The 26,990-nt window shown below is 36.3% G+C and overlaps 2 protein-coding genes and 1 pseudogene across 2 annotated transcripts in view; 1 reads left to right on the forward strand and 2 right to left on the reverse strand.

Annotated features, from left to right (window-relative positions):
* Window positions 1–16,966, reverse strand: part of BRIP1 (BRCA1 interacting helicase 1) — a 188,195-nt gene extending 171,229 nt beyond the window's left edge. Inside the window, 6 exon segments of the mRNA XM_040244471.1 lie at window positions 2,659–2,778; window positions 4,308–4,435; window positions 10,764–10,937; window positions 12,562–12,673; window positions 14,730–14,843; window positions 16,816–16,966. Of these exon segments, the coding sequence (XP_040100405.1) occupies window positions 2,659–2,778; window positions 4,308–4,435; window positions 10,764–10,937; window positions 12,562–12,673; window positions 14,730–14,819 (624 nt within the window). The 5' untranslated portion in view covers window positions 14,820–14,843; window positions 16,816–16,966.
* On the forward strand, window positions 13,604–13,795 carry LOC120866433 (annotated as a pseudogene).
* A 2,087-nt stretch (window positions 16,967–19,053) lies between the features above and the next one.
* Window positions 19,054–26,990, reverse strand: part of INTS2 (integrator complex subunit 2) — a 54,772-nt gene continuing 46,835 nt past the window's right edge. The window contains exons 20-25 of the mRNA XM_040244161.1: window positions 25,823–26,021; window positions 23,302–23,553; window positions 22,849–22,956; window positions 22,364–22,469; window positions 21,211–21,387; window positions 19,054–21,107 (exon numbers count right to left, since the gene is read on the reverse strand). Coding sequence (XP_040100095.1) covers window positions 20,938–21,107; window positions 21,211–21,387; window positions 22,364–22,469; window positions 22,849–22,956; window positions 23,302–23,553; window positions 25,823–26,021 — 1,012 coding nt within the window. The 3' untranslated portion in view covers window positions 19,054–20,937. The remainder of the gene's footprint in view (window positions 21,108–21,210; window positions 21,388–22,363; window positions 22,470–22,848; window positions 22,957–23,301; window positions 23,554–25,822; window positions 26,022–26,990) is intronic.

Here is a 26,990-nt window from a genome sequence, read left to right on the forward strand (position 1 = left end):
GAAAAAAAAAAATCTGTCATTGCCTAAGGATGGTGAGAAGAAAAATGTCCATTGGTCTGCCTTGCATTTGGATGAATCTTTTCCAGCCATCATTTTGTAATATAATAAACATGTCATTTTGAAAACATTTGGTGTACTGATTTTACAGATCTTACAAATAAATGTTAACACATTTCATTATATAATATCAAAAAGTCACATATATAACATCACCACCAATAAATATCATCAGAAAAGTCTTTTAAGTTTCAGAAAACTGCTAACCTCACAGTGGTATATACAATTTTTCAAATTCTGATTTTTCACTAGAAAGGTCAAATTTTATCAGGCTCACTTTATTTTCAAGAATCATCATAGTCTGTCAGTTATTTTTTGAAGTAAAAACAATGTTCTGTGAAAAACGTGATAGTTCAGCTCACAATTCAAACTATAAGTGTATATCTTTAAGATAACCATTCTACTCCTGAATATGAAAGTGTTTTACAGAAACTATTCTTCACCCAGAATTAAAATCTTGAAGGTGAAAAATTTCATAAAATTAGTAACTTTTACTGCTTCATCAAGGACATTCTTAAGTGAAACTGGCTTTTCTTAATTATGCATTAATGACAGAGAAGAAAATTACAATTAATACAGGTTGGTGCCACTATCTTGATTGTGCTAAAGCATCAAGAGTTTTACCAGTCTTCGCTTTTGCACCATCAATGCAAACACTGAAGACAGTTTAAAAAAAAAAAAAAAGGTAAGTAACATCTTAACTTCACTATGAAAGTACTTCTGACCCCAGTTCAATTCAGTTCAGTCACTCAGTCGTGTCCGACTCTTTGCGACCCCATGAATCGCAGCACACCAAGCCTCCCTGTCCATCACCATCTCCTGGAGTTCACTCAGACTCACGTCCATCGAGTCTGTGATGCCATCCAGCCATCTCATCCTGGATCATCCCCTTCTCCTCCTGCCCCCAATCCCTCCCAGCATCAGAGTCTTTTCCAATGAGTCAACTCTTCTCATGAGGTGGCCAAAGTATTGGAGTTTCAGCTTTAGCATCATTCCTTCCAAAGAAATCCCAGGGTTGATCTCCCTCAGAATGGACTGGTTGGATCTCCTTGCAGTCCAAGGGACTCTCAAGAGTCTTCTCCAACACCACAGTTCAAAAGCATCAATTCTTTGGCACTCAGCCTTCTTCACAGTCCAAGTCTCACATCCATACATGACCACAGGAAAAATCATAGCCTTGACTAGACGGACCTTAGTCGGCAAAGCAATGTCTCTGCTTTTGAATATGCTATCTAGGTTGGTCATAACTTTTCTTCCAAGGAGTAAGCGTCGTTTAATTTCATGGCTGCAATCACCATCTGCAGTGATTTTGGAGCCCCCAAAAATAAAGTCTGACACTGTTTCCACTGTTTCCCCATGAAGTGATGGGACCGGATGCCATGATCTTCATTTTCTGAATGTTGAGCTTGAAGCCAACTTTTTCGCTCTCCTCTTTCACTTTCATCAAGAGGCTTTTTAGTTCCTCTTCACTTTCTGCCATAAGGGTGGTGTCATCTGCATATCTGAGGTTATTGATATTTCTCCCGGCGATCTTGATTCCAGCTGTGCTTTTTCCAGTCTAGCATTTCTCATGATGTAGTCTGCACATAAGCTAAATAAGCAGGGTGACAATATACAGCCTTGATGTACTCCTTTTCCTATTTGGAACCAGTCTATTGTTCCATGTTCAGTTCTGACTGTTGCTTCCTGACCTGTGTACAGATTTCTCAAGAGGCAGGTTAGGTGGTCTGGTATTCCCATCTCTTTCAGAATTTTCCACAGTTTCTTGTGATCCACACAGTCAAAGGCTTTGGCATAGTCAATAAAGCAGAAATAGATGTTTTTCTGGAACTCTCTTGCTTTTTCCATGATCCAGCGAATGTTGGCAATTTGATCTCTGGTTCCTCTGCCTTTTCTAAAACCAGCTTGAACATCAGGGAGTTCACGGTTCACGTATTGCTGAAGCCTGGCTTGGAGAATTTTGAGCATTACTTTACTAGCATGTGAGATGAGTGCAATTGTGTGGTAGTTTGAGCATTCTTTGGCATTGCTTTTCTTTGGGATTGGAATGAAAATGGACCTTTTCCAGTCCTGTGGCCACTGCTGAGTTTTCCAAATTTGCTGGCATACTGAGTGCAGCACTTTCACAGCATCATCTTTCAGGATGTGAAATAGCTCCACTGGAATTCCATCACCTCCACTAGCTTTGTTCGTAGTGATGCTTTCTAAGGCCCACTTGACTTCACATCTGACCCCAAAGAGTGCCTAAAAACAATCTCAGGAATCTCCGGAGTTCCCTGGCCTAATCCTTGAGAACTGATGCCCTAAGAACACTGAAAGAACTTTAGGAAGTGGAATTCACAAACATTAGAATGTACAAGAGGGGAAAAAAAAACCTTTCAGATCTCATCTCATCTCAGTTCAATTCTCTTATTTTTTAAGTGAAGAAACGGGCACAAAGAGCACAGGTTTCCCATTTCTCACAGCACAGACGTGTAATAGCACTTAAGACTTCTGAGTTTTCCTCTACTCATGATTATACTAGTCTTTCTCTTTTTCAAAAATGCATTAACAAATACCACATTTGCCTTCTTTAAACTGAACAATGTCATAAATACATACATTCTGTGGAGAAATGGAGTTTATCTTTCCTAACGGAGAGTTGAGTTTTGTGGTCTTTCCTGAAGCAACTTTTGCATCCAAATGGTGTACCTCCTTCTCAAAACAATGACGTTTTCTGATCTGTAAATACAGAACCAAATTGAAGTTTATTGTAAACTAAAAGTTTGATGAGGCTAGTTGTTCTCAAAGATCAAAACAGCTATATGTGTGTGCTTTTAGCATTAAAAAAAAATGACTATTTCTAACTAGTAACAATCAAATTTCTAACAAATAGGCACTTTATTACAAGACTTAAATAAAATAGGATACAGTAATATCTCTCAAATTCCAACCAAAAGAGCTTTAATTAGTGATGTGTCAAAACTCTGCACTGTAAAATGATCTTCCCATAAAATAGTCCCACCATATGGACACCAAGAATAGCATTATACCAAGTCCAATTACATATCCAATTGGAAGATTAAATAAACATGAAAAGCTCATTCTAAATTTAAAAAAAAACACAGAATAAAAAATTTGAATGTAAATATTCATTATTTCCAATATGATAGAATTATTTGGTTACTATTATTATATTACTTGTTAGATAACTAATAATCCAAACTGTATTTGACTAAATTTCTTTTATAAATACCACTGTTTTCTTTCCAAACTACATGTGCTTTTTCTTACTTGCCAAAAACCTATGTATTCAAACTATGAAGGGAAAAAAAGCATTTCTACTGATAATTCATTACTATCAAAAAAGAAATGAAAGCCAATGAAATCAGGGAATAAATGTTGTACTTTGAACCCTAGTTCACAACATCCAACTGTAAGTACACATTTTGCTGGTAAAAATTTTTGAAGATTCACACCTCATTTGTAATTAGTACTTTTCCAAATATAGAAAATGGATTTATTCTATTTCTAAAAACAACGTTTAATTATGGAAGTTAGTATTGTACATGGAACAAACTATATAAAAATGCAAATATTTTTTGAAAATATTCAATTAAAAATATAAAATTATCTACAATGATATGCTAATTAATAATCTTTATTTGTAACTAAATCTATTAAAGTCCAGTCTCCCTACCTCAATGCTATGAACTCTATGAGAAAATATAAGAGTTCAATGCCATGAACTCTATTCACCTATTAAAAGTATATTTCATTTAAAACTTCTAGTAATTTTGGTCTTTAGAAATAAACATATTTTATAATTATTCATAATAAAAACTCAATAAGAGTAATCCTTATCATTAGATTAAAACTATCAATATCAAAAATATCTGATCTAAATACTTGTATCAGAGGTATTTTGGCCAAAAGAAAACACCATTATTAGCTTAAAAAAACAGAGCAGTTAAAAGTACAAAGTAACTATTATTATAACATGCCATAAGTAAATGTTTTACTATCAAATTTCTTAAATATAAATAAGCATCATTCAGTTTCACTTTAATGACATGCTACTATGAATAATCTACTATAACAAGCTCCTTTGTTATGAATAAATATATAAAATGAAATTACAGTAACTGACCATTAAATTTATATCTGACACTATCCAGCTAATCTCTACACATGCCACTGAAAACAATTAATACTTGACTACCTTGTTCAGCCAAAACTAATGGGATTATTTCACTGCCAAGACTGTTTACCTGCTGTGCAGTTTCCAAGGGTCGAATTCTTTTCTTCTCTACTTGAAAATCATCATTTTCATCTCTATACATAGATGCCTGCTTCTTAGCAGATAGCTTTGCAGCCAGTGTAGTTTTTTCAGGAGAGTCTTATATAAGAAGTCATAAAAAATTAGTGTAAGTAGATTACATTTAGTCAATTTTTCCAGGAAAAAAAACTGGAGTTAGGATGTCAGATTTTAATCTGTAAAAATACTGAATCACTATGCTGTACATCTGAAAATAATATAATATTGTAAATAAAGTACACTTCAACTTTTAAAAGGATGCTGACATTTCTAATAACTTCAAAACATACTTTAAAATATGAAATGCTAAACATCTTTAAAATCACTCAATTTACTTAACAAAGAGCAAACATTTAAGAAATGTTTTCAAGAGGAAAAGTCCAGCCTTGATTTTTAATAGGTTTATACTTTTGTAGACCACTTCCAATAATGTGGCTTAAAAAATATAACTGTAAGAGTATCTCAAAAACTTTTCATCTGTATAAAAATCTTTCTTTACAGTGCCTTATTTAATGTTTCTTTTCTACTAAAATTCTCTATGATCTTCAGGCTAAAAACACAGTAGAATCAATCTCCTAAAATCTGTTTTTTAATTCCACAATCCTGAAAGCTCAATCTCGTTTATCAGTGACCTCTTAATCACCAAATATTATCCCTATTTTATAAATGTGAGCACTAGGTTTTAAAAGAAGTCAAGTAACATGCTCATATCATATGGCAAGTAAACGGCAAGGCCTGCATGTGACTTGACTCTTGCTGTCTGACTCTAAAATCCATACGTATAACCTCTAGGCATACAGCCAAACATAACACTCTGTCTTTTTGGAACATAACAAACACATTTCCTTTCTCCTTAATTTTTGTAACACCGTTCTTAACTGTTCCTATACAGTGGTTTCTCCCTTTCCCTAAAACGTGAGCATTCTTAAAAGTACCTTCCTTACTCTGTGGTCTTCTCTACACATTCCCTCCACTCCCAGAGTTTCAATTCATTTATTCAAGCATTTATTATATTGAGTCCATACAATTCCAGACACCATGGAAAACAATGAAGAAAAAAGTTCCTGGCCTTAAAAGATTTACAGACTATTAAGGGGAGAAAGCCCTATGAGCAGCAGATCCGATCCATTTTCAAAAAAAGAAGTTTGAGTTTGCACAAACAAAGAAGTGAATCTATGCCATGCAGCACTGGTTTTCAAGCTTTTTCTGAGGAGGACTATATATTTTAAAGAAATATTGCTTAGGATTTCTAAAATACAATGAAAGGCCTAAAATTTTGCTGATCCATTGTCCCCTTCTCCCTATAAGCTATGTTTCTTCCTTAGGCTCTTAGGAACATAGTTTGAAACCCATTATATTCTAAAATCTTAAGAGTTCTGCCTTTCATACCTAAGTCTTTAATCTACCTGGCATGAGTTTTTGTGTATAGAGTAAAGTAGGACTCCAATTTCAATTTTTTTCCTATGGATATTTAATAGTCAAATGTCAACCCACTCCAGTATTCTTGCCTGGAAAATCCCATGGACAGGGTTGCAGAGTCAGACATGTTTGAGGCTTCACTACTTAGAGGAAAACCCCTCTGTGCCCTCTGCTCTACAGAAGCACTTCTATTTAAAAAATCAAGTTTCAGCATACATGTAGAATGGAACTTGGGTTCTCCACTATTTTCCACTATACTAATACCATGCTGTTTTAATTATTATAGCCATATACATATAACGAATCAGGATATCTCACAGATCACGTCCTCTCACCTCAACCTGCTTCCTGAAAACTGTCTTGGCTGTTCTTAGTCCTTTGTATTCCCATACATATTTTAGAAAACACATGTAATTCTGAGCTTTACAATTTCCTGGCAAATTAGTAAAACAACCACAAACAAATCTAGATCAGTGACTCTTAACTGGGCTAGTTTTAACAATCCCACCCTAGACCCCAGAGACATTAGGCAACATCTGGAGACATTTTTGATTGTCACAAGATGGGAGGAGGGTGTGTACTACTGGCATCTAGTGGGTTGAGGCCTGAGAGATGCTTCTAAACATTCTACAATGTGCAGGACAGAATTATCTACAACACAGAATTATCCTATTCAAAATGGTAATAGTGCCAATGCTGAAAAAGTGTTAGCCGCTCAGTTGTGTCCAATTCTTTGCAACCCCATGGACTGTAGCCCTCTAGGCGCCTCTGTCCATGGAATTTTCCAGGCAAGAAGACTAGAGTAGGTTGCCATTCCCTTCCCCAAATAAACCAAGGGGCAAATTCATAGGACTCATTAAAGGGTATGGAACATCTACCAAAAACAATAATCCAGTTTTAGAAAAACTAAACTGCCATGTGTCAAATATGATTAACTCTCCAATTCATGAAAAAAAAATTATATCATATGCATATACAAAAAGGCTTATCTTCCTAGTCTTTGTAGTAGGGGAGTTTGCAAGAAGCTTACCAAAGTTGTTAAATCTTTAAAATAAAAGGTTATAAAGAAATTAAGTATATTCAGAATATATTTAAAACAATAACAAATCCTGGAAATCAGTTAGAAACAACCCAACACAAAAATGGGCAAACACTTGAAGGGGCAGTTCACCAAAGGGGATATTCAAATGACCAATAAATACATTAAAAGATACTCAATCTCATTAGTTACCAGAGAAATATCAATTAAAACTCACAAGAACACCACAAAGGAACCAGAATGGCTAAAATTTAAAAAGACTCAAATATCCAGTGCTAAAAGAATGCTGAACAACATAACTTCCACATACTACTAAATGTAAAGCAAAGGGGTGCAAAATTGGTTCAATCATTTGGAAAATGTTTTCATTATCTACTATAGCTCAACATAATCATATATACCAAAAGTAGCAATTCTATTCCAAGCTATATATCTAATAGAAAATATTTACCTATCTGTACCAGAAAGAATAAGAATACTCATAAAAGATCAATAACCAAAATAAGAACCCACTCAAATGTCTAACAATTGTAGAATGGATTAATAAATTATGGCATATAATCTATTATATATCATAAAATAAAGCTATAAGAACCACTACTTTATGCAACAACCCAAATGAATCTCAGAAATATTTTAGGCAAAAGTTGACAGACACAAGAGTACAAATATAATTCCATTTCTATGAAGAAGCAAAACTCATCAATGATGACATAGGGAAAATAGCAACTGCCTATAATGAGAAAGAATACCAAGTGGAAAAGAACATGAGAAGTGCCACTGGGGTGTTGGCTATGTCCTATTTTTCATCTAGGTGGTAGTTACATGAGTGTAATTACTCTGGGAAAATTCATCAAGCTATACACTTAGAATTCTGTGTGCTTTTCTATATTTAAGTTACATATTTCTAAAGAATTTACTTAAAAATATAAAGAGAGTATCAGAATATAACCCAGATTTACCCCATCTGATCCTTGAAAAGATTATTCTAAATAACTCTAACTCACAACTATATTAAAATTCAAGTTGTGTACATATTTAAAATTGATTTTTTACAAAGTTAAAAAAAAATGCAGCAGATAAAGAACAGCCTTTTTGATAAATGGTGCTGAACAATTAGATATTCATAAGACAAATAAATGAACTTGAATCCACACTCACACCATATACAAAAATTAACCCTTAGACCTAAAAGTAAAACTTAAAACTAAATTTGAATAAAAAAAGAAACTTGTACTCAAAAATGTATAAAGAACTCTTAAAACTTAACAATAAGGAAAAAACAATAAACAAGCAAAAGATTTCAACAGTTCATCAAAGAAGATATACAAATGGCTAATAAGCACATGAAAAGATGCTTAACATCACAAGTCATTAGAGAAATGCGAAATAAAACCACAATAAGATACCACTATAAACTTATAAGAGTGATGCTGGGAAAGACTGAAGGCAAAGGGAGAAGGAGCAGCAGAGGATGAGATGGCCAGATGGCATCACCAACTCAACAGACACGAATTTGAGCAAATTCCAGGAGATAACAGAGGACACAGGAGCCTGTAATGCTGCAGTCCATGGTGTCACAAAGAGGTGGATGTGACAGTGACTGAACAGCAACAATAAGCTTATTAGAATGGCTAAAAAGATGACCAAACCACTGTCGGCAAAGATGTAGAGAAACGAGAATCCTCATACACTGCTGGCAGGAATGTAAAATGGCATAACCACTCTGGGAAATAGTTTTGAAGTTTCTTAAAAAGTTAACCATAAGTGATCCAGTCATTACATTCCTAGATAACTACCCAGGAAAGTAAAAACATATGTCTGTAACAATGACTTATAAACAAACGTTCCTAACAGCTTTATTTGTAATAACAGCCCCCAAACTAGTAACAACTCAAATATACAACAACAGGTGACTGTATAAACAGTTTGCAGGGCTTCCCTCGTGGCTCAGATGGTAAAAGAATCCACCTGCAATGCGGGAGACCTGAGTTTGGGGAGGATGAATTAGAGGTTGTTTGGGGAGGAAGAATTAGAGATGGGAAGGAGGAATAACAAAAGAGCATGAGTAAACTTTTGAAGGTGACAGATATATTCACTATTTTAATGTTGGCGAAAGTTTCAGGGAAATACTCTTAACGTTAAACCTCATCCAAATGTACCATTTAAATATATAGAGTTTGTTATGTCAAGGATATTTCAATAAAGCTATCTTTTAAAAAAAAAATTCAGGCTGTACATAAAACAAGCCACAGTTCTTATAATTAGCTCAAAATCAATTCCATTCATTCATACAATAGGTATTTATCTAACTACTACCTATATGCCAGGCACTCTGCTAGTTATGCAATGATGAAAAAAATGACATAGTTCCTGATCTCATGGACTATACAGTCTGCTAGGGGAAAGTAAATGAAGTCAAGTCGCTCAGTCATGTCCAACTCTTTGCGGGTACCATGGACTGTAGCCTATCAGGCTCCTCCATCCATGGGATTTTCCAGGCAAGAGTGCTGGAGTGGATTGCCACTGAAGCAGAGATTAATAAAAGATGCGCACAAACACATGGATAATATAAGCTGTAACAAGTGCTATGAAGGAAAGGTATACAGTGAAATGACAGAATATAACAGGGAAACCAAATCTAATCTGATGGAAAGAGCAGTATGGCTTCCTTAAAGAGTGATATTTAAGCTGAGAGCTAAAGGAAGAGCAAGTAAACAAGTTAAAGATGGAACCTGATTCAGAAGAGACATTAACACACGCAAAGGAGAAAGCATGCCGCTTTGAAGGAATGGAAAGAAAGCCAAGAGAGTTAACAGTCAAAACCCTGTAGACAACAAGTGGTCACCTCTCCAGTACCTAGTCCGCTTCCTTGTCCTCATTCCCAACAGAAACATACTTCAGTTCAAGCAGCTAACATCCTCTATAGTCAAGTGCTTCAGTGGAAGATGAATCCATCCTTGATTTTAGAAAGTGGATACTGTGTAGACATAAGTCAATCATGGCAACCTCTTTTCTCCCAGCTATTGATTGCCATTAGTTAAGGAATGGCATGAGTGAAAGCAGGAAAGGAGTTATTACATGCTCTAAACAAGAGATGATAGTTTGGACTAGGAGATACCAATGGAGATAAGAAATCTATATGGGGGAATAAGGAAGAGCAAAGTGTATAGGATGTGTCCTAGGTTTCTGACTTAGGCAAATAATAATCCATCTTTTCTATACAGTCAAAGCACAAGAAATATCTTTAAATTAATAACCCTATGTTATTAATAATATATTTCTCTTAAATAAATCTAGTAAGAACTCCCTAGGTAGCTCAAATAGTAAAGAATCTGCCTGCAATGCAGGAGACCTGGGTTTGATCCCTGGGTCAGAAAGATCTCCTAGAGAAGGGCATGGCAACCCACTCCGATATTCTTCCCTGGAGAATTCCATGGACAGAGGAGCCTGGTAGGTTACAGTCCACGGGGTCATAAAGAGTAGGACATGACTGAGTGACTCACACACACATTTAAGGACCATACTTGAAACATAGCTGATTCTCAAAAAGGATACTGGTCTCAGAAGTTCAGGCAAACTTACCAAGAATAAGTGAGGCTAATTAGATTTTGTATTATGCTTACAGATCAATATGTTTTATAAAATTCTATCATATAACTAATAATACTGCCTACAAATAACATCAGTTTCTAGTATCACTAATTTTGCCTTGCCTTCTTTAAAAATGGTTTATTTTAGCAACATGTTTGAATCAATTAAAAGTGAGGCCAAGAAAACAGTCCAAGGATTTCTGACCATTCTATGCACTATTTAAAATAATTCCAGAGAAATCAGGTGGAAATACATAACCAATTATGCTAACCAAATTTATCTACATTAGGTATCATAACAGCAATCATTAACATTCCTATCACAGATACCAACAGACCCAGGCAAAATATAAACTACCTTGAGACCCTGACAAAGTGACATTTCTTTCAGAAGGTGGTGCACTTGGACTGCTGAAATGATACGAAGTTCGCTGGTGCACGTCACTGTTTGCAAAGTTCCTTGAATGGCATGTACAACAACACGACAAGGGTACTTCAGTTTTCTTACTTAAGCTTTCATCCACTGGCTTCCCTAGAAATGAAAGAATCTCTAATTAAAAAAACATTAATCTTTCTTTACAGCTAGCGTACACAACTAACCCTTTTTTTGCCCAAGATTAGGAGGTTTCCCAGGATTCAGAATTTCAGGGCTAAAATCAGAAAACTACCTGGCAAATCTGGACAAGCTGATCACACAGTCTGCAGCATCGAGAGAGGAGAGAAGAGGACAGGACAGGAGAGAAACACTTACGCCAGAAACATATACAGAGACGCTAACAACAAATTTACATGATTTAGAAAAATCTAATGATAGTGAAAGATTAATAATGTAAAAAAGGCACAACCACTACTGAGATATATCAAAACACTAAGTATACCTAAAGTATATTCTTAACTACTTACATTCTTAATTACTGCTATTTTCCTAACTGAAGAACTTGAAAGTTCAATATGGTAAATAATAATGTAAACAAAAAAGGGTTAAATCATTTCCACATTATACTTCTATTTCAAAAAACATGTTTCATAATATCATTTTTGAATCTGTATCAAAACACAGTTTAAAGTCAATATTCAAATTAAACAGGTAATTTTTAATAATTAAATACAAAATTGTAATACTTCTACAGTGTATGAGAATATAATTCAGATATTAAAAAATCTGAATAATGTATTTTATTTTCTATACACAGTACTGATATTAGTTTCCCATCTTCACTACATAAATACATTTTCCAGAGTCTCCCATTAAATTTCATTAACAGATAATCTCATTTTCACCAAAGATAAACATCAGTAAGAAACAAAGTGGACAACCAAAAGCTTATAAAATATTTACTTTTAATATTTAATAGTCTTACCAGTAGCAAAAATATTTTTTAAAAAACATGCATGTGTGTGTATATACACACATACATATATACTTTTACATATCCATAGTTAATTTAAAATTCTAATACTTTAGGTCAAAGCCATCTAATCATGTAACTAAAATGTATCCAATATTGTCTTTCAGATTTATCATATAAAATAGTCTTTCACAAATTTAAGTGCTATTTTTTGTTAGTAAATGTGACATATGTAAGCAAATAAAGCAATGGGAAATAATACAAACTCATAAAAACAATATTATAATAAACTTCTGCTTACGACAGAATTCTGCTCTGGCATCCAAACAAGTAGAAAGATCAACTAGAATTTTTCTTTTTAGATCAACTAGAATTTTTCTTTTTATGTATCCCATTTTCTAATGTTATGAGATAAGCAACAATACTAAAGGATTCATTCAAAAAAAGCAACTATTTGTATATGCTATATAATTATGTCAGCCCCATCTCTCGAATCTTTTACATACAAATTATTCTCTAATTATTTTGATAATCATTCTTTAAGTATTCCAAGGTTCTTATGTATAGTATACTCTGAATCATCAAATAAAGGACTATCTTACATTTAAAATTATTTTAGGATTAAGTGAACACATTGTGCTAAACTCAAACTCTTTTAGAAGACACAGAACTGATTGAAAAGAAATATCTTAAAAGAGAATATTTAAATTAGCTAGGACATGGTTGAATCATTCTGGGTAAAAAGTATTTCATCAGATTTTTTTCAGGACCCAGTGAGCAACCTGAAAATATCAACCAACTACTTACCACTAAGAGACTGTTGCCATGCTAAAGCGGAACAAAGTAAGGCTAAGCTTTTCCCACTCCCTGTGGGGCTCTCCAATAAACAGTGCTGCTTACTATTTAATCCTCTGACAATCTATGAACACAAAAACAATTTTTTTAATCAATAAACAACATACTTCATTAAAGTCTCTCTCCTTTACAACCACCAGAAGAGAAGTTGCATGCAGTTCAGGGAACATGGCAACATCAGCAAGGAGAACTAGAATTTAGTTAAATCTGGACTTTATTCCTTTATTTGTTGTTGTTTAGTCACTAAGTCGTATCTGACTCTTTTGCAACGCTATGGACTGCAGCCTGCCAGGCTCCTCTATCCATGGGATTTCCCAGGCAAGAATAATGGAGTGAGTTGCCATTTCCTTCTCCAGCGGATCTTCCTAAACCATGCTTCAAACCCATGTTTTCTGCACTGGCAGGCGGGTTCTTTACCACGGAGCTACCAGGGAAGCCCATGATTCCGTCATATCTCTCCCTAAAATTATGTTAGACTTAAAGAATATCAAGCACAAAAGAAACAAAAGCAATTGGTGCCTTACTTATGCAAACACCATCATTTCTATAAAACTAGAATACACTAACATCTTTGATGAAAACTGAATAGAGGACATTGCTGAGAATGTTACAACCACTTTGTACAGAAATTAAAAATTTCTAGTAAAGTTGAAGACACCCAATTCCAGCAATCCAGTCCTAAGTAAATACCTAAAACCTTTCCCAAATGAATATAAGGCAACACGTGTAAGTTCATGGCAGCACTGTTTGTAACTTCAAAATAACGTAAACAATCTAAACGTCTATCAAGAGGAAAATGGGCGAATAAAATTCTAGTATATTAATACAACGGTATAGTATAAGGAATGAAAATGAGTTATCAATCAATAGGGTTACATCTTAAACATAGTGTTAGACAAGGGAACAAGGTCAGGAGGAAAGGAGTGCCTGGTGTGCTGCCGCTATTTCTTTTGCCTTCAGACTCTGCGTCGGCCACAGAACTTCCAACAGTGCTATGATGGGACAGAGCATCTGAAGGTTCACAACCTCTGTGGTTCACAGGAGCCACTGTGACAAGGGTCCAGGGAGGAATCTACCATTTTCAGTGGAAAACAAGTGGCAATTACTAGTTATGATGACTTTGTACTTTGGATCTCAGTTTGTTTCTCCTTTCTTTATAGTGAGACACCAACTGCTTAAAAAATAATCCATGAAACAAATATGAAAAGGAGCATTTTAAAAAAACACCAATTCTTGAACTCAACATACTAGATGTCTATAAATAAACCTATAGCAGAAATCCTTAAAAAGCAGTAACAATATTAATGTTAAGAAAAAAAAACACAAAATGAAGTTTCCAGAAAGCTGAGTACAATATCATATCATTGTGCAAAGTTTAAAAATATGTAAAGTATACTCAATATTGTTTATGCATACATGTATATGCAATATAAGTATAAAAACACGGCTAGAAGAGAAAAAGAATAAATTCGGGATATTATCTTCTTACTTGTGAAAAGTGAAAGTGAAGTCGCTCAGTTGCGTCCAACTCTTTGCCACCCCATGGACGGTAGCCTACCGGGCTCCGTGGTCTGTGGGATTTTCCAGGCAAGAATACTGGAGTGGGCTGCCATTTCCTTCTCCAGGGGATCTTCCCAACCCAGGGATCGAACCCGGGTCTCCTGCATTGCAGACAGACGCTTTACCATCTGAGCTACTAGGTAAACAAGGTAAAATATGGCAAAACATTAAGATTCAACAAAGCTGGTATGTTGGTTTTACTCGTTTGTATATTAATTTTCTATATGATTGAAATGTCTCAAATAATTATGGTGAAAAATATAGTATTCTATATAAAAGATAGTAAATACTTTGTATTTCAAAGTAATTCAGTAAAGCAGTAATTCAGTAAATAGAAGTTTCAGATGAGCTGGGAACATTTTTTAGAATGCTCTCCTTTGCCTCCTAATTAGATATATAGTCTAGCAGCAATCACTATTATTTTTCCAAAAGTCAGAGGTTCTTCAGTGAGCCCAGCAAATCCATCTACTGTCTGCAAAAAATATGAAGTAATAGACTCAATGTATGTTATGAATTATAAGCACCTGTATCTTCAGACTTAACTGCTGAAAAATACTTACAGAATTCATCATAGCAAGCTGGGATGGATAAGCTTTACAAGGAAAGTTAATCTTCACCCCACCAATTGTATATTCAGCTGAAGACATCATGCTTTGTTTACTTCAGACTCCTAACTGCAACATAAATCAAAGTCAGTATTGAAATAAGGCTATTCAAAGAAAAACAGATACCTAATACTAGGACGGAAGCCTAGAAATAAAAATTGGAATTAATAAATGTATAAACAAAACAATGAAAGTAAAAAAATTTCCTACCCTGACAAATCACAGTGGTTAACAGCACGTCTTGGAATCTAACAAATCTGGATTTGCATCCCTATTCTGCCAAAGCTGTGGACCAAGAGTTAGGAAGTATAGGTTCTAGATCAGGTTCTGACAACTCAGATATGTTAACCTGATCATGTCTCTTCGCTGTTCCAGACTAAGATTCTTATGTGTTTGCGCTGTGTGCCCAGTTGTGTCCAAATCTTTGCAGCTCTATGGACTGCAGCCTGCCAGGCTCCTCTGTTCACGGGATTTTCCAAGCAAGAATACTGGAGTGAGTTGCCATTTCCTCCTCCAAGGAATCTTCCCCAACCAGGGACTGAACCTGGGTCTCTGGTGTCTGCTGCATTGGTAGGCAGGTTCTTTACCACTGAGCTACCTGGAAAGCCCCTTTTACATGTAATAATCCCTAATTTAAAAATCGTTGTAAGGAAGAAAGTACCTTGGGTACATAATGGGCACTCAATAGTTCTTACTTTAAAGGTCAGTAGGGTATAATGGAAAGATGGGTTTGGAAGATGGGAAAGCCTAAATTGGAATTCCACTGTGAATCACTTAACCTCACAGAGCCTATTTCTTCATCTGTGAAATGGAGATATCTGCCTGATAGGGTTTTTATGAATATCCACCAGGCACTGAGTTAAGAATTAAATAAGGTAATGTACAGAATGTGCCTAAACTCCAGTATCTGATACACAGGAAGTGATCTTGTTTAATCCCCACTTCTTATAAACCATATTCTCTTAACGTAGGATCCACAGCTGTAATTCAAAGACTGTGATCTCTTGATATTGCATGCAAGTTTCTGTGCATGATTGCATTTTTTTTAAAGAGAAAGTCCATAAATTTCTCATTCCCAGAAATATATCCTATGGAAATAATGGGAAATTGAGGAGAAAATGATATACACTGTTATCAACTGAGAAATTATTTGCAGTAGTGAAAAAAAGGTCAGTTCGATCTGAGGACAGAGAAATGGTTAAATATCAATTCAACAGATTAGGAAGCCAATAACAACATTTACGGTAGCTTATGTGTCCCCAAAAAGCTCAGAACCACTATTTTAAGGTACTTTTCAGTTCTAACATTTGGTGTTTCTGTGAAGCTCTGGCAATGAAATTTGATGGAATCTCATCCCTTAATCTAGGGCTTCCCAGGTGGCGCTAAGGGTAAAGAACCGCCTGCCAATGCAGGAGACATAAGAGACTCAGTTCCATCCCTGGGTTTGGGAAGATCCCCTGGAGAAGCGCATGGCAACCCATTCCAATATCTGACCTGCAGAATCCCCGTGGACAGAGGAGCCTGGTGGGCTGCTGTCCGTGGAGTCGCAAACAGTCGGACACGACTGAAGCGACTAAGCAGGCACGCATCCCTTAAACTAAACCAACAACTCAAGACTGGCCCAGTTTCTCACATAGAACCTAAAAACCAACCTCCCCGCCCGCCCCAGTTGTGGCAACAGGTATCTCAAAATAAGGATGCTTCGCCCACACTGAATAAAGAGGAAACCAACCGATCTGGCTCGAGCCGTCCTTCCCTCCCTCCCGGGCTAAAATCAGGCCTCTGCTCTACGTGCAGGTTCCCCACTCCCCAGGTTTTCTTCCTCATATTCCTTTCTCCCTCAGCCACCTGGGACCCCCGAGCCCCTGCTGATCCAGTCAACACCGAAGGGCCCGCAAAGCGGGTGGACGAAAGCAGAGGGGACCCTCCTGCTGGCCGACGTCGCGCCCTTCCCCCGAGACAGACTTGCCCGCCCTGAAGAAAACCCAAACAATGCAGAATGGGCTCAGATTTCACCGGAGAAAAGGAAGCCGAAACCGACGAGCAAAAACAACGGAGCCCCGGCAGAGAAGAAAGGTTCTAGTCTCTCTTCCTCCCCGAGCTGCTACTCCCGGGCCAGCAGAGCGCTCACGACCGCTTCACTTTTTCTCCGCTCCAGCTCTCAGCAGCCCTCTCCACAACACCCGGACGAATTCCCGCCTCCCGCCCCTCAACTCCCCAGCACCCAATCGCCGGGCGAGCTCAGACAACCAAACACTCGCCAAGACCGAAACCAAGGAACCAATCGTGGGTCGAGGTCAGGAGGCGCGCACTCTGACACCCAATGAAAGCCTCCGCAGTGAGAACGGACCCAAGGTCGTCGGCGGCACCGGAAGGGAAACGCCAGAAGCGTGAAGCGCTGCGGAGAATCCCAGGGACTTAAGGGAAAGTCCTCTGCTCCGTTGTACTTTTTTGAAACCGGCGAGTTAACCTGTGCCTCAGTTTCCTTGGAAACTCCACGTCTCGTATTTAAAGTCCGTAGGCCAAAGGAGAGGAAACACTGTTAAGCCCTTGCTCTTTCAGCATTCATCCGGGTCCCCCCAGTTCAAATTTCCGAACTTTCCGGAAGCCAGAGTAAAGACCCAGGCGGGAATTTCCAGACTGCTAAGCCTAACTAGGCGAGAAGGTTGGATGACAGCTGGCTACAAAACCTCCTGATAATCAAGGCTTTCCCGGGTCCATATTCAACCAGAGATACGCCCTCGAGGTCTCCAATACCTCTTTTAAGGCTTAATCAGCCTCCTATCCCTCTTTAGACCAATTACTCGTTGCTAAGAAAGCACACCTTCCTCAAAGGTAGAGGGAGTTAAACACCATCTCGCCAAATTTTTTAACTCTACCGTAAACTTGGCTTAAAATATTAGTGTTTCAAAAAGCAAAACCAGAGACAGTTTCTCACAGCCCATGAAACCAGTTTGAGAGAGAGGTTTGCTGCAGGCAGCATGTATGCAGGCATGCTAAGACGCTTCAGCTGTGCCGACTCTGCAACCCCCCGCCAGGCTCCTCTGTCCATGGGACTCCCCAGGCAAGAGTATTTTGCAGGCGGGAGCAGTAAAAGGCGAGTTGATTTGTTTACCTCCCTTTGTTTTACTACATCTTCCCAAAATGACAACACTTAAGTCATAAGACTAAATTCTACCCTTTGCAAATTCAGGCTCAGAAATTTATCCTAAAAAAGTTATCTAGGACTTCCGTGGTGGCCCAGTGGTTAAGAATCTGCCTGCTTGTTAGAGAAATTAAAAAACTTCTGACAAGGCACTGCCAATGCAGGAGACAGGGGTTGGATCCTCGGCCAGGGGAACTCTGATCCCACGGTACACGGGAGGAACTACGCCGGCAAGCCACAATAACTGAGCCCTGGCTTCAACTAAGACCTGAGGTAGCCAAAAATAAATATTTTTTTAAAAGTAATCTAAAAGAAAAGTAATAACACCTCAATTGATAATAGTGCCTATTCTAACACTGAAAAATAACCATATACGTCCCAGTCTAGTACTAAGGTGGTAAGTGACTTCAGTCGTGTCCGACTCTCTAACCCCATGGACTGTAGTCCCCAGGCTCCTCTGTCCGTGGGATTTTCCAGGCACGAATACTGGAGTGGGTTGCCATTTCTTTCTCCAGGGGAATCTTCTTCCCAACCCAGAGACAGAACCCACATCTCTCACATCTCCTGCACTGGGCACGCAGGTTCTTCACCACTAGCGCCACCTGGGAAGTCCCAGTACTAATAGGGAGATGGTTATATCAATTCAATCATTATGGAGTCAATAAAATAATTATAAAAACCAAACAACTTGCAAAAATTTCCATATAAAGTTAAATGAAAAAAGACAAATGCTAAACTGGGTATTATGGGTTCCACTATGTGAAAATACATTTGCATAAGCAAAGATGAAGGGAAATTACCACAAAAATGTCATTTATTAAGTCAGCAGTAAGGAGGATAATTTATAAAAGTAAATTCTTAAAAATACCTTCAAATTATTAGTCTGCCTTTACAATATTTTTAAAATATTAAAATCTTTTAAGTACTGATAATTACTCCAGAGTAACTAGTATGATTTTCCTCTCGTAAGTCCCTAAGGCTCTCAACTGACTCTCACCTTGTATTGCCCTTTGATGTACGCAGCATAACAGAACGGGGTACACAGGCTCTGGAACCACAGAGTCCTGGATTCCAGTCCCTTGAACAGTTCCTTTCAGGTTAATAGCAGTGAAATGAAACACAAACAACTATAAGTTCATTTAATAAAGAATATGAATGTTTATAAACCAATATTCAAAATAGCTGCACACATCTTTTCTTTACTTGAATAAAAAAAAATCACATTGTGACAAATTTTATAACCTTAACTTAAAATACATGAATATTAACATTTACTAATATTTACATATTTTATTTACATCATCAACAAACCTGATGAAAAACAGCATATGTTATTATTTTTAACACAGCAGGTTTTGACCAGTCTTTGAAAATTGATCCAGGAATGTGCAGTGCATTTAGTTAGAAAACATATTTCAACCTTTTCTGACTCCTAGAGGTTACCTACTCACACAAAATATTCCAAAACCTCAGTTTAAACAAAAGGAAACAAACAGGAGCAGTTGTATTGAATCTTAAAAGACTATAAAACTGCCTTGTTTAAAAATATGGAAGTTCTTAGTCTGTTTTTAAGTGTATGCCTTTGTTTTTACATCAAAATTATTTAATTGAACTTTAAGCATCTAATAAAAGTTATAAATACTCTCATCTATGATACTGTGTACTTCGAGATTTGAAACAGATACAAATTAGTTCTTATGTAATACCCTTATGAGGTAGGGCCAGTAGTAATCCCGTTTTATAAAGAAGGAAAATGAAATGTGACTATTTCCTAGTGAAAAGGCTAAAATTAAATTTCTTTTCTTAAAAACCACACTTTCTTATTAGCCTTCCTTATTTTTTTTATAAGTGAAGAGGTCTATTTCAAGTGGGGTGGGAAAGAGGGGTTCATTCAGGTATTTCTCAGAAAGCAAAGAGAAGTACCTTCTACACTGGATACTTCATTAAGGGAAAAAACGAGGATTATGGATTAACTGAATGCATCTACCTAATCAGTGGACATTACTAACAGAGGACTGCAAAATCCTTCCACAACACAGAATTTTCTCCGTTTTAATTTTTCCTGAGGTCCAAACACTACAGATTAGTTCAAAATCTTCTCAAATTATGTGAATTATAGTCCTGATGACAAACCAAGAGTTCTTCAATCCAGTGGGTTATATTGCTCTAAACTTCAAGGAGATTCCAATGGATTTCCCCCCTCTGCCTATTATAAAAATAAACTTTAAAAAAAACTAAATGAGACCTCTTTTCAGGTTAGCCTCTGTACAAAGATGTTTCTGTAAACTCTTTTAAGCCGGTATCTTAAAATTCCAAATTATTCAAGTATCTCTTTAAACATATGGCTTCATATATTAGTAAAAATTGAAGCAAATATGTAAAATCTTTAAATCCTCATCTGTACGTCCATGGAAGTCATTTACAAAAAGCTGTTTGCCTTTTTTAAAGCCCTTCTCAATACTGTTTCTTGAGAACTGGAATTCCATCTTGCTATTACTATTCCATTCATCACTATTTATCACTTGCATTGCAAGCTTTAGAGATTTCTATTGTTTAAAACTCCTAATTCTACCTCAATTCCCCCTTCCCTTCTTCTCTTTCTCATCACTGCATCACTGTACTGTTACTAGCTGATGATTGAACACTGGGGCTACCCACAGACTTATTAATCAGGTATTAAATTAAAGGCATGGCAGTTTTTCTTCACTTCAAAAGCTTAATACAAGACCAGATTCACTTATCAGCAATGATTCTTAAATGCACTGCCAACAGAAAAAGAAAAGCTCAGTTGCTACAAAAAAAAAAACATACCAGCAAAGTAGATCCAAAGAACTGCCAATCAAATACAAGCAAGCACAATTCTCAAGAGAGTTCTAAACTGTATTCATGTTGAATTTAATCATTTTAGTGATTCCAAGATGTTTCTGTTCCCATTCAGTTTAGTTGTTATAAGATGCATGTTCGTGTTGGGTATATGCAGCAAACAACTTCATTTTTTACTTTTAGGTTTGTTCATTGTTAAATTCCACTAACAGTCATGTTTATTATCTCAATTACTGTGCTTTCAATACAATGACAGAGCTGTACATCAGGATCCATGCTTCCAGCGTCCCTAGGTCCATTTTTATAAGATGGATCTTTACTGATTCCAGACCATCCACCTGGTTTCTCCTTTATTTGTTGAAGACCTAAAAACATAAGGAAGAATAATTAAGGCGAATCTGGAAAGGATTTGGGCCTTTCTGCCTGAAGTTGTATTTAAGCAACTCTTGAAAAGAAGTTACTACTTACGTGTAATAATTGGATCAATGTCTCTTGTCTGAGTAGCAACATCAGAGGCACAAACTTGCCCTATTTGGATCAGCAAAGACATAATATCCTCATACAGTGGAGGAAATGCTCGACAAAAAGAGACCAAACTTGGCAGAGTTGGCATGAAAAAAGCATATCGCTTAGCCTGTGTTAAAACTGTTGGAAAGAAATGAAACAGAATTTTCAGATATAAATTCAACCTACATGGCCTATATAGTATACTAAGCACCATGCTCTGCGCTGAGAATACTAAGTTTTCTAAGACACAGGCAGCCCCTGCCTTCAGGGAGCTCACAATCCAGCAGTCAACCATTATCTAACACATAAATGCTTATGTCCAAGCGCTGTTACAGGTGCATGACGTACACTGTTTCATTTAAATCTCACAATACGATAAATGAAAAAGTATCTTTATGATACCTATTTAATATATAAGAAAACTCTTAAATAAACCTTACATTAACAAGCTGTTCAACTCCAGTTAGCAGTGGGGTAGAAAGACAACTCAGGCAGTTTAAGTTCTTAACCACTATAAATAGTATAACATGAAGTGGATATGATAGAAAGAAAAATGAATAAATTATTACAAGCACTGAGAAAGAATATGAAATTGGCTGAAACTAACTTTTAAAGATTGAATTATAGTTCATATCTTTTAAAACAGTGTATTTTCATTCCATTTTACTTAACAACCTGGAAGATGGTTAAAATGCTGGGGTATGTTTTAGAACTTAAGGAAACAACTAATATATTAATCTCTTATTTACACAGATGATTTTATTTTTCTGGAACTCTAAGCATTTGCAATAAATTATAACTTGTTTTCTAATGACATAATTACATTCAGAAAGCAGACTGATTTCCATTTACAAAATTTGTACCGCTTAGTATATTTACTGTAAATCTATATATAGTCATTCTCAAAAATGAAAGATACAACTTGCCTACCTATTCATTCCCTCTATACTATACATCACATTTGTCGCAGAGAAATTTTCAAAAAGAATAACTCAAAATTATTGCATAAATTAAACTACCAGTGATGCAGAAAACATGGTGTGAGTAAATTCAGAAAACATATGTACTAGTTTATGTTAGAAATTTTTGTTATTGATGCCCCTTAGATACACACCTGTTAGCAAAGTTCCCATGACATTGACAGCTAAGCGAGCCACACTCAGTGACTTTGGTAATGCATACTGGATACACAAGTGAGAAAGCAACTGGATAGCAAATATCTACAACACAAAATCCAAACGTTACATGTTTCTGAAGAAGGTCTTTGCCTGTGTGTGTGTGTGCATGCTAAGTTGCTTCAGTCATGTCTGACTCTTCGCAACCCTTTGGACTGCACCCTGCCAGGGCCTCTGTCTATGGGATTTTCCAGACAAGAATACTGGAGTGGGTTGCCATGCCCTTTTCTAGCGGATCTTCCCAACCCAGGGATCGAACCCGTATCTTTATGTCTCCTGCATTAGCAGGCGGTTTCTTTACCACTCGCACCACCTGGGAAGCCTAAAGAAAGTCTTTTAAGTATTAAAAACTTAAAATGGCTTATATAACTAGGAAGATTAAAGGAAGGTCAAAATTGTCCTAAAGTTCCAAAATGCTCATTACCTGTTTTTCAAGTTCTGGCTGTGCAATCAGCTCAGGTATGAAATCCAGACAGATATGCATAGATGGAATACCTGCAACCGTCAGAGGCAAAAGTTCACAGGGATAACCCTATCTCAACAAGAAAGGGGGAAAAGTTAGAAACAAAATAAGTCAAATACAGATAAAAATACAAAAGGTTTCACTTCCTTGATGTAACAGTTGCTCAGGAGGCTACAATACCCTCCATGTTTCCTGGTATTTCACCTCTCTGATGCACTAAAATAGAGATAAATTATACAAACACTTTATCAGGCTAAAATCAAATTTTTAAAAATCTTGATTTTTCTCCATATTGGAAAGAACCATGATCATTTGCATGACCTCCAGTTTCTAAATGATCCTATTAATTTAAAAATTCACAACTACCCCCCAAAACAAAGTTCAACCAAAGAGCATCATTCTTTGAAACCAGACCTGAAAGTGAACAAGCTTAGCAATGTTGGGATCTGCGATGTACATTTGGTGCAACAGGCAACAGATAAGGCACTGAACTTCTCGAAGGTTACAGAGCAAATTGTCTTCTCCTTCCTCCGTTCCCTTATTTGGAGTGCTGGCAGTAATAACACTTTGAACATTCCTTAGCAAGCTGTCTGGATTGACCCCCTTTGCCTTCTCCTCTTCAGTAGGTAAGCAGATCTCCAAAAGAATCTGGACAGCTGCACTATCCTACAAACAAGTAAAACACAGAAAACTGAAGAAGTTTCTGAGAAGTTTGATTTGTTTTCACATAAACTGATGCGATAAAAACAAATAGCTCTTTCTTTAAAATACAAAGAGCAAAACTGAACAATCTATACTCAAGTGGTTCTCAGCTTTTTTAGGGCCATGAACCCTTTTAAGAATCTGAAGGAGGTCTTCCCTGGCGGCGCAGTAGATAAATATCTGCCGGTCAGTGCAGGGGACACGGGTTTGAACCCTGGTCTTGGAAGATGCCACATGCAGCAGAGAAACTAAGCCCCTGTACCCCAGCTACTGGACCCGCTGTGCCCACAGCCTGTGCTCTGCAACAAGAGAAGCCACCACAACGAATGGTAGCCCCCCATCACCGCAACTAGAGAAATCTCACACATAGCAATGAAGATCCAGTGCAGCTAAAAATGAGTAAATAAATAAAATAAAATTTTAAAAAATCTGAAGGAAGCTACATGCCACCCTCTTAGCATAAATATTAACATATGGCATAATTTCAAAGTGCTCTCACACATCTCCAATGAAGGTCCATGGACTCCAGTTTACTACTACAAGAGTATTCTAATTCAGTATCATCCAAAATGGACCCTAGACAAAAAGTGACTTCTACCAGAATCTCTTTTCCTTCCTCCTAAATTCTTATTTCACCCAGGATGTGTTGTATTCCTCTTTTGTTCCTCACCTCTGAAGATGGTGGTTAATAATCAATGTCTAAAAGCCATTGCCCTAAGCTCTTCTCCTTTTTAATTTGAAGATGGACTTTTTAAGGCTCAGGAAAGATTCTGCCTCACCATCCATTCCATCTGTACAACTCACTGTTGCTTAGTCTACAAGTTTGTGTGTCATTTCATAGAAAAGTAGTTTCTTGAGGGGCGATCTATTTAATGGCCCTACCTATAAGGGAGAGCTATAATCACTCTCACCTAGCAAGAAGGAAGAAAAAGAAAATGAATATATAACATGCATCTCTGAAACACAGCCACTGCCTGGGATAGAAGAAGACAATTACTCCATCTAACTGTGTAAGAACCTGATTATAAACTAAGGTTAGCCTTACATTATAATCATTTATAAAGTAAACTTTATAATCATTCTTGAGGGGGTTTGGGTTATTACTATTCTGCATTATTTTTATTTACACACTCCAGAACCAGCCTGCCCAAGCTCGAATCCTATTAATAGCTTCCCTACTTACTAAATATATAACCTTGAACATGTTATTTAACCTCTTTGAATCTCATTTTCCTACTCTGCAAAAGTGGAGATAATACTCCATAACTTATAGGTTGGTTGTAAAGATTAAATGAGTTAATACACATAAAAAATTCAAAATAGCACCCACCATATAATAAGCATTATATAAATGGTAGCTATTACCATCCTCAGTCCCTTCTCTGAAACTCTTGAGTGTCAGATTTATTTTAGAACTCAGATTTTTTTTTTTTTCTGTAATGTTATACCCACAGCAGAGACTAAGACAGTATACTGTAATCAAATATATTTCTGCAGCAAAACATACCAATTTTCATATTAAGTAGGATAAAGGCCATAAATAGCTTCAGATCAAGTTTTGTCACATTAATTCAGGTCAAGTTTTGTCACAAACGAGATCATATCAGGTCAGGTTTTTCTGCCAACTGAATTACCAGAAAAAAATGGTTCAGTTTTCATAGCTTTTGTGGATTTCCATATCACAGATAAAGGATTGTAGATCTATGTTATTACTCTAATTCCCCTTATTGCCAATGAAAAATTTTTGGAAAATATTTCAAACTAAGAAAACATTTCTCTTATGAAGACCTCTAACTGCTTAACATTCAACCATCTCATATGCCCTGCAAAAATTACTACCAAATGCTTTAATAAATTCTACTTTGTTAAAAACCTTTTCTAAACAGAAACATTAACTTATATTGTCATAGTATTTATCACTGCCTGACATTTTATTACATATGTATACTTCTTGTCTGTCTCTACCATTTGGTTTTTTTTCCCCATCATTTGATTTTAAGAAATAAAAGTCCTATATTTTATTAAAATGTAAATCTCAATAAAATGACTATTAAATATCATGAAGATTATTCCTGATTTTAATAATAAAGTCCATCTGATATTTAGAAGCAAAAGTAACCCCATTATAAGTTCTGTAATAAAATTGATGTACAATATGTTACCACTGTATTTAGAAAGCCATCTATTCAACAGGGAAGCCACTGCCCTTTTTGATTAGACTTTACTTTATTACCTGAGCAGCCAGTAATGCATTTTTCAGTTCTTCTCTGGTAACTTCTGGGCCATCAGTTTGTCCAATTAAACCTATCGTATTATTCTGAGAAGGCCTATCTTGCTCTGCTGTTTCCTTCAGATGAGCACTAAGGTAGGCTTTGGATGCCAGAAGATATCCATTCAACATGTGCAGAGTAATATCCATCAGTGGAGGGCATCTATAGAAAGGAAGAAGAAAAGAAAAAAATATATGAAAACAAATAAAAATTTTTAAATTAGCCAGAACATGATGAATCAGCTTATATAATCAGAAAAACCTGAACAGTACCTGAAAACATAAAGAGCAGAAAAGTTACACTTTTCCCACTGAAATATTCATTCTCAAAATGAAAGCTTAACACATGTAATTCTCTATACTTTTGTATGAATAGTATTATCTATTTCATTTCATCAGCTAAAACCAAATATAATGTGCTGCTGCTGCTGCTAAGTCGCTTCAGTCATGTCCGACTCTGTGCAACCCCATAGACGGCAGCCCACCAGGCTCCCCAGTCCCTGGGATTCTCCAGGCAAGATAGAAAAAAAGGCATTCTTTTTTATAAAATAATGGCACTACCAATAAATCTCTTAGAAAAAAGGCATTCTTTTTTATAAAATAATGGCACTACCAATAAATCTCTTAGCTATGAGTGTGCAAGGCCACAGTCCTCAAAGGGAAACAGTCTAATATACATAATTTTATATTTAAAATAGATAACCAACAAGGAGCTACTGCAGAGCACAGGGAATGCTGCTCAATATTCTGTAATAACCTAGTTGAGAAAAGAATTTGAAAAAGAATAGATACATATATAACTGAATCACTTTGCTATACATCTGAAACTAACACAACATTGTTAATCAACTATGTTCCAACATAAAATAAAAAATTTTTACAAAGAGAGAAACACTCAATTATTATTAAGACGATGGAGATTAGATATATAGAATATTTGTTCTTTCTACTACTGTTTATTCTTTGGAGCAAGACAACTCTGTATTTCAAGAACACTTCGACCACTTGATGGTATGTTATTTACTGAGCCTTAATTTCCTCAACTAAAAAATGAATATTCATTCCTCAAAAACTGTTATAAATTAAGGTTAAATGAGATAAGAATAGATGTAAGAATCACATGTAAAAAAGG

This window comes from Oryx dammah, unplaced genomic scaffold (assembly GCF_014754425.2).
Source record: "Oryx dammah isolate SB20612 unplaced genomic scaffold, SCBI_Odam_1.1 HiC_scaffold_8, whole genome shotgun sequence".
NCBI lineage: Eukaryota > Metazoa > Chordata > Mammalia > Artiodactyla > Bovidae > Oryx > Oryx dammah.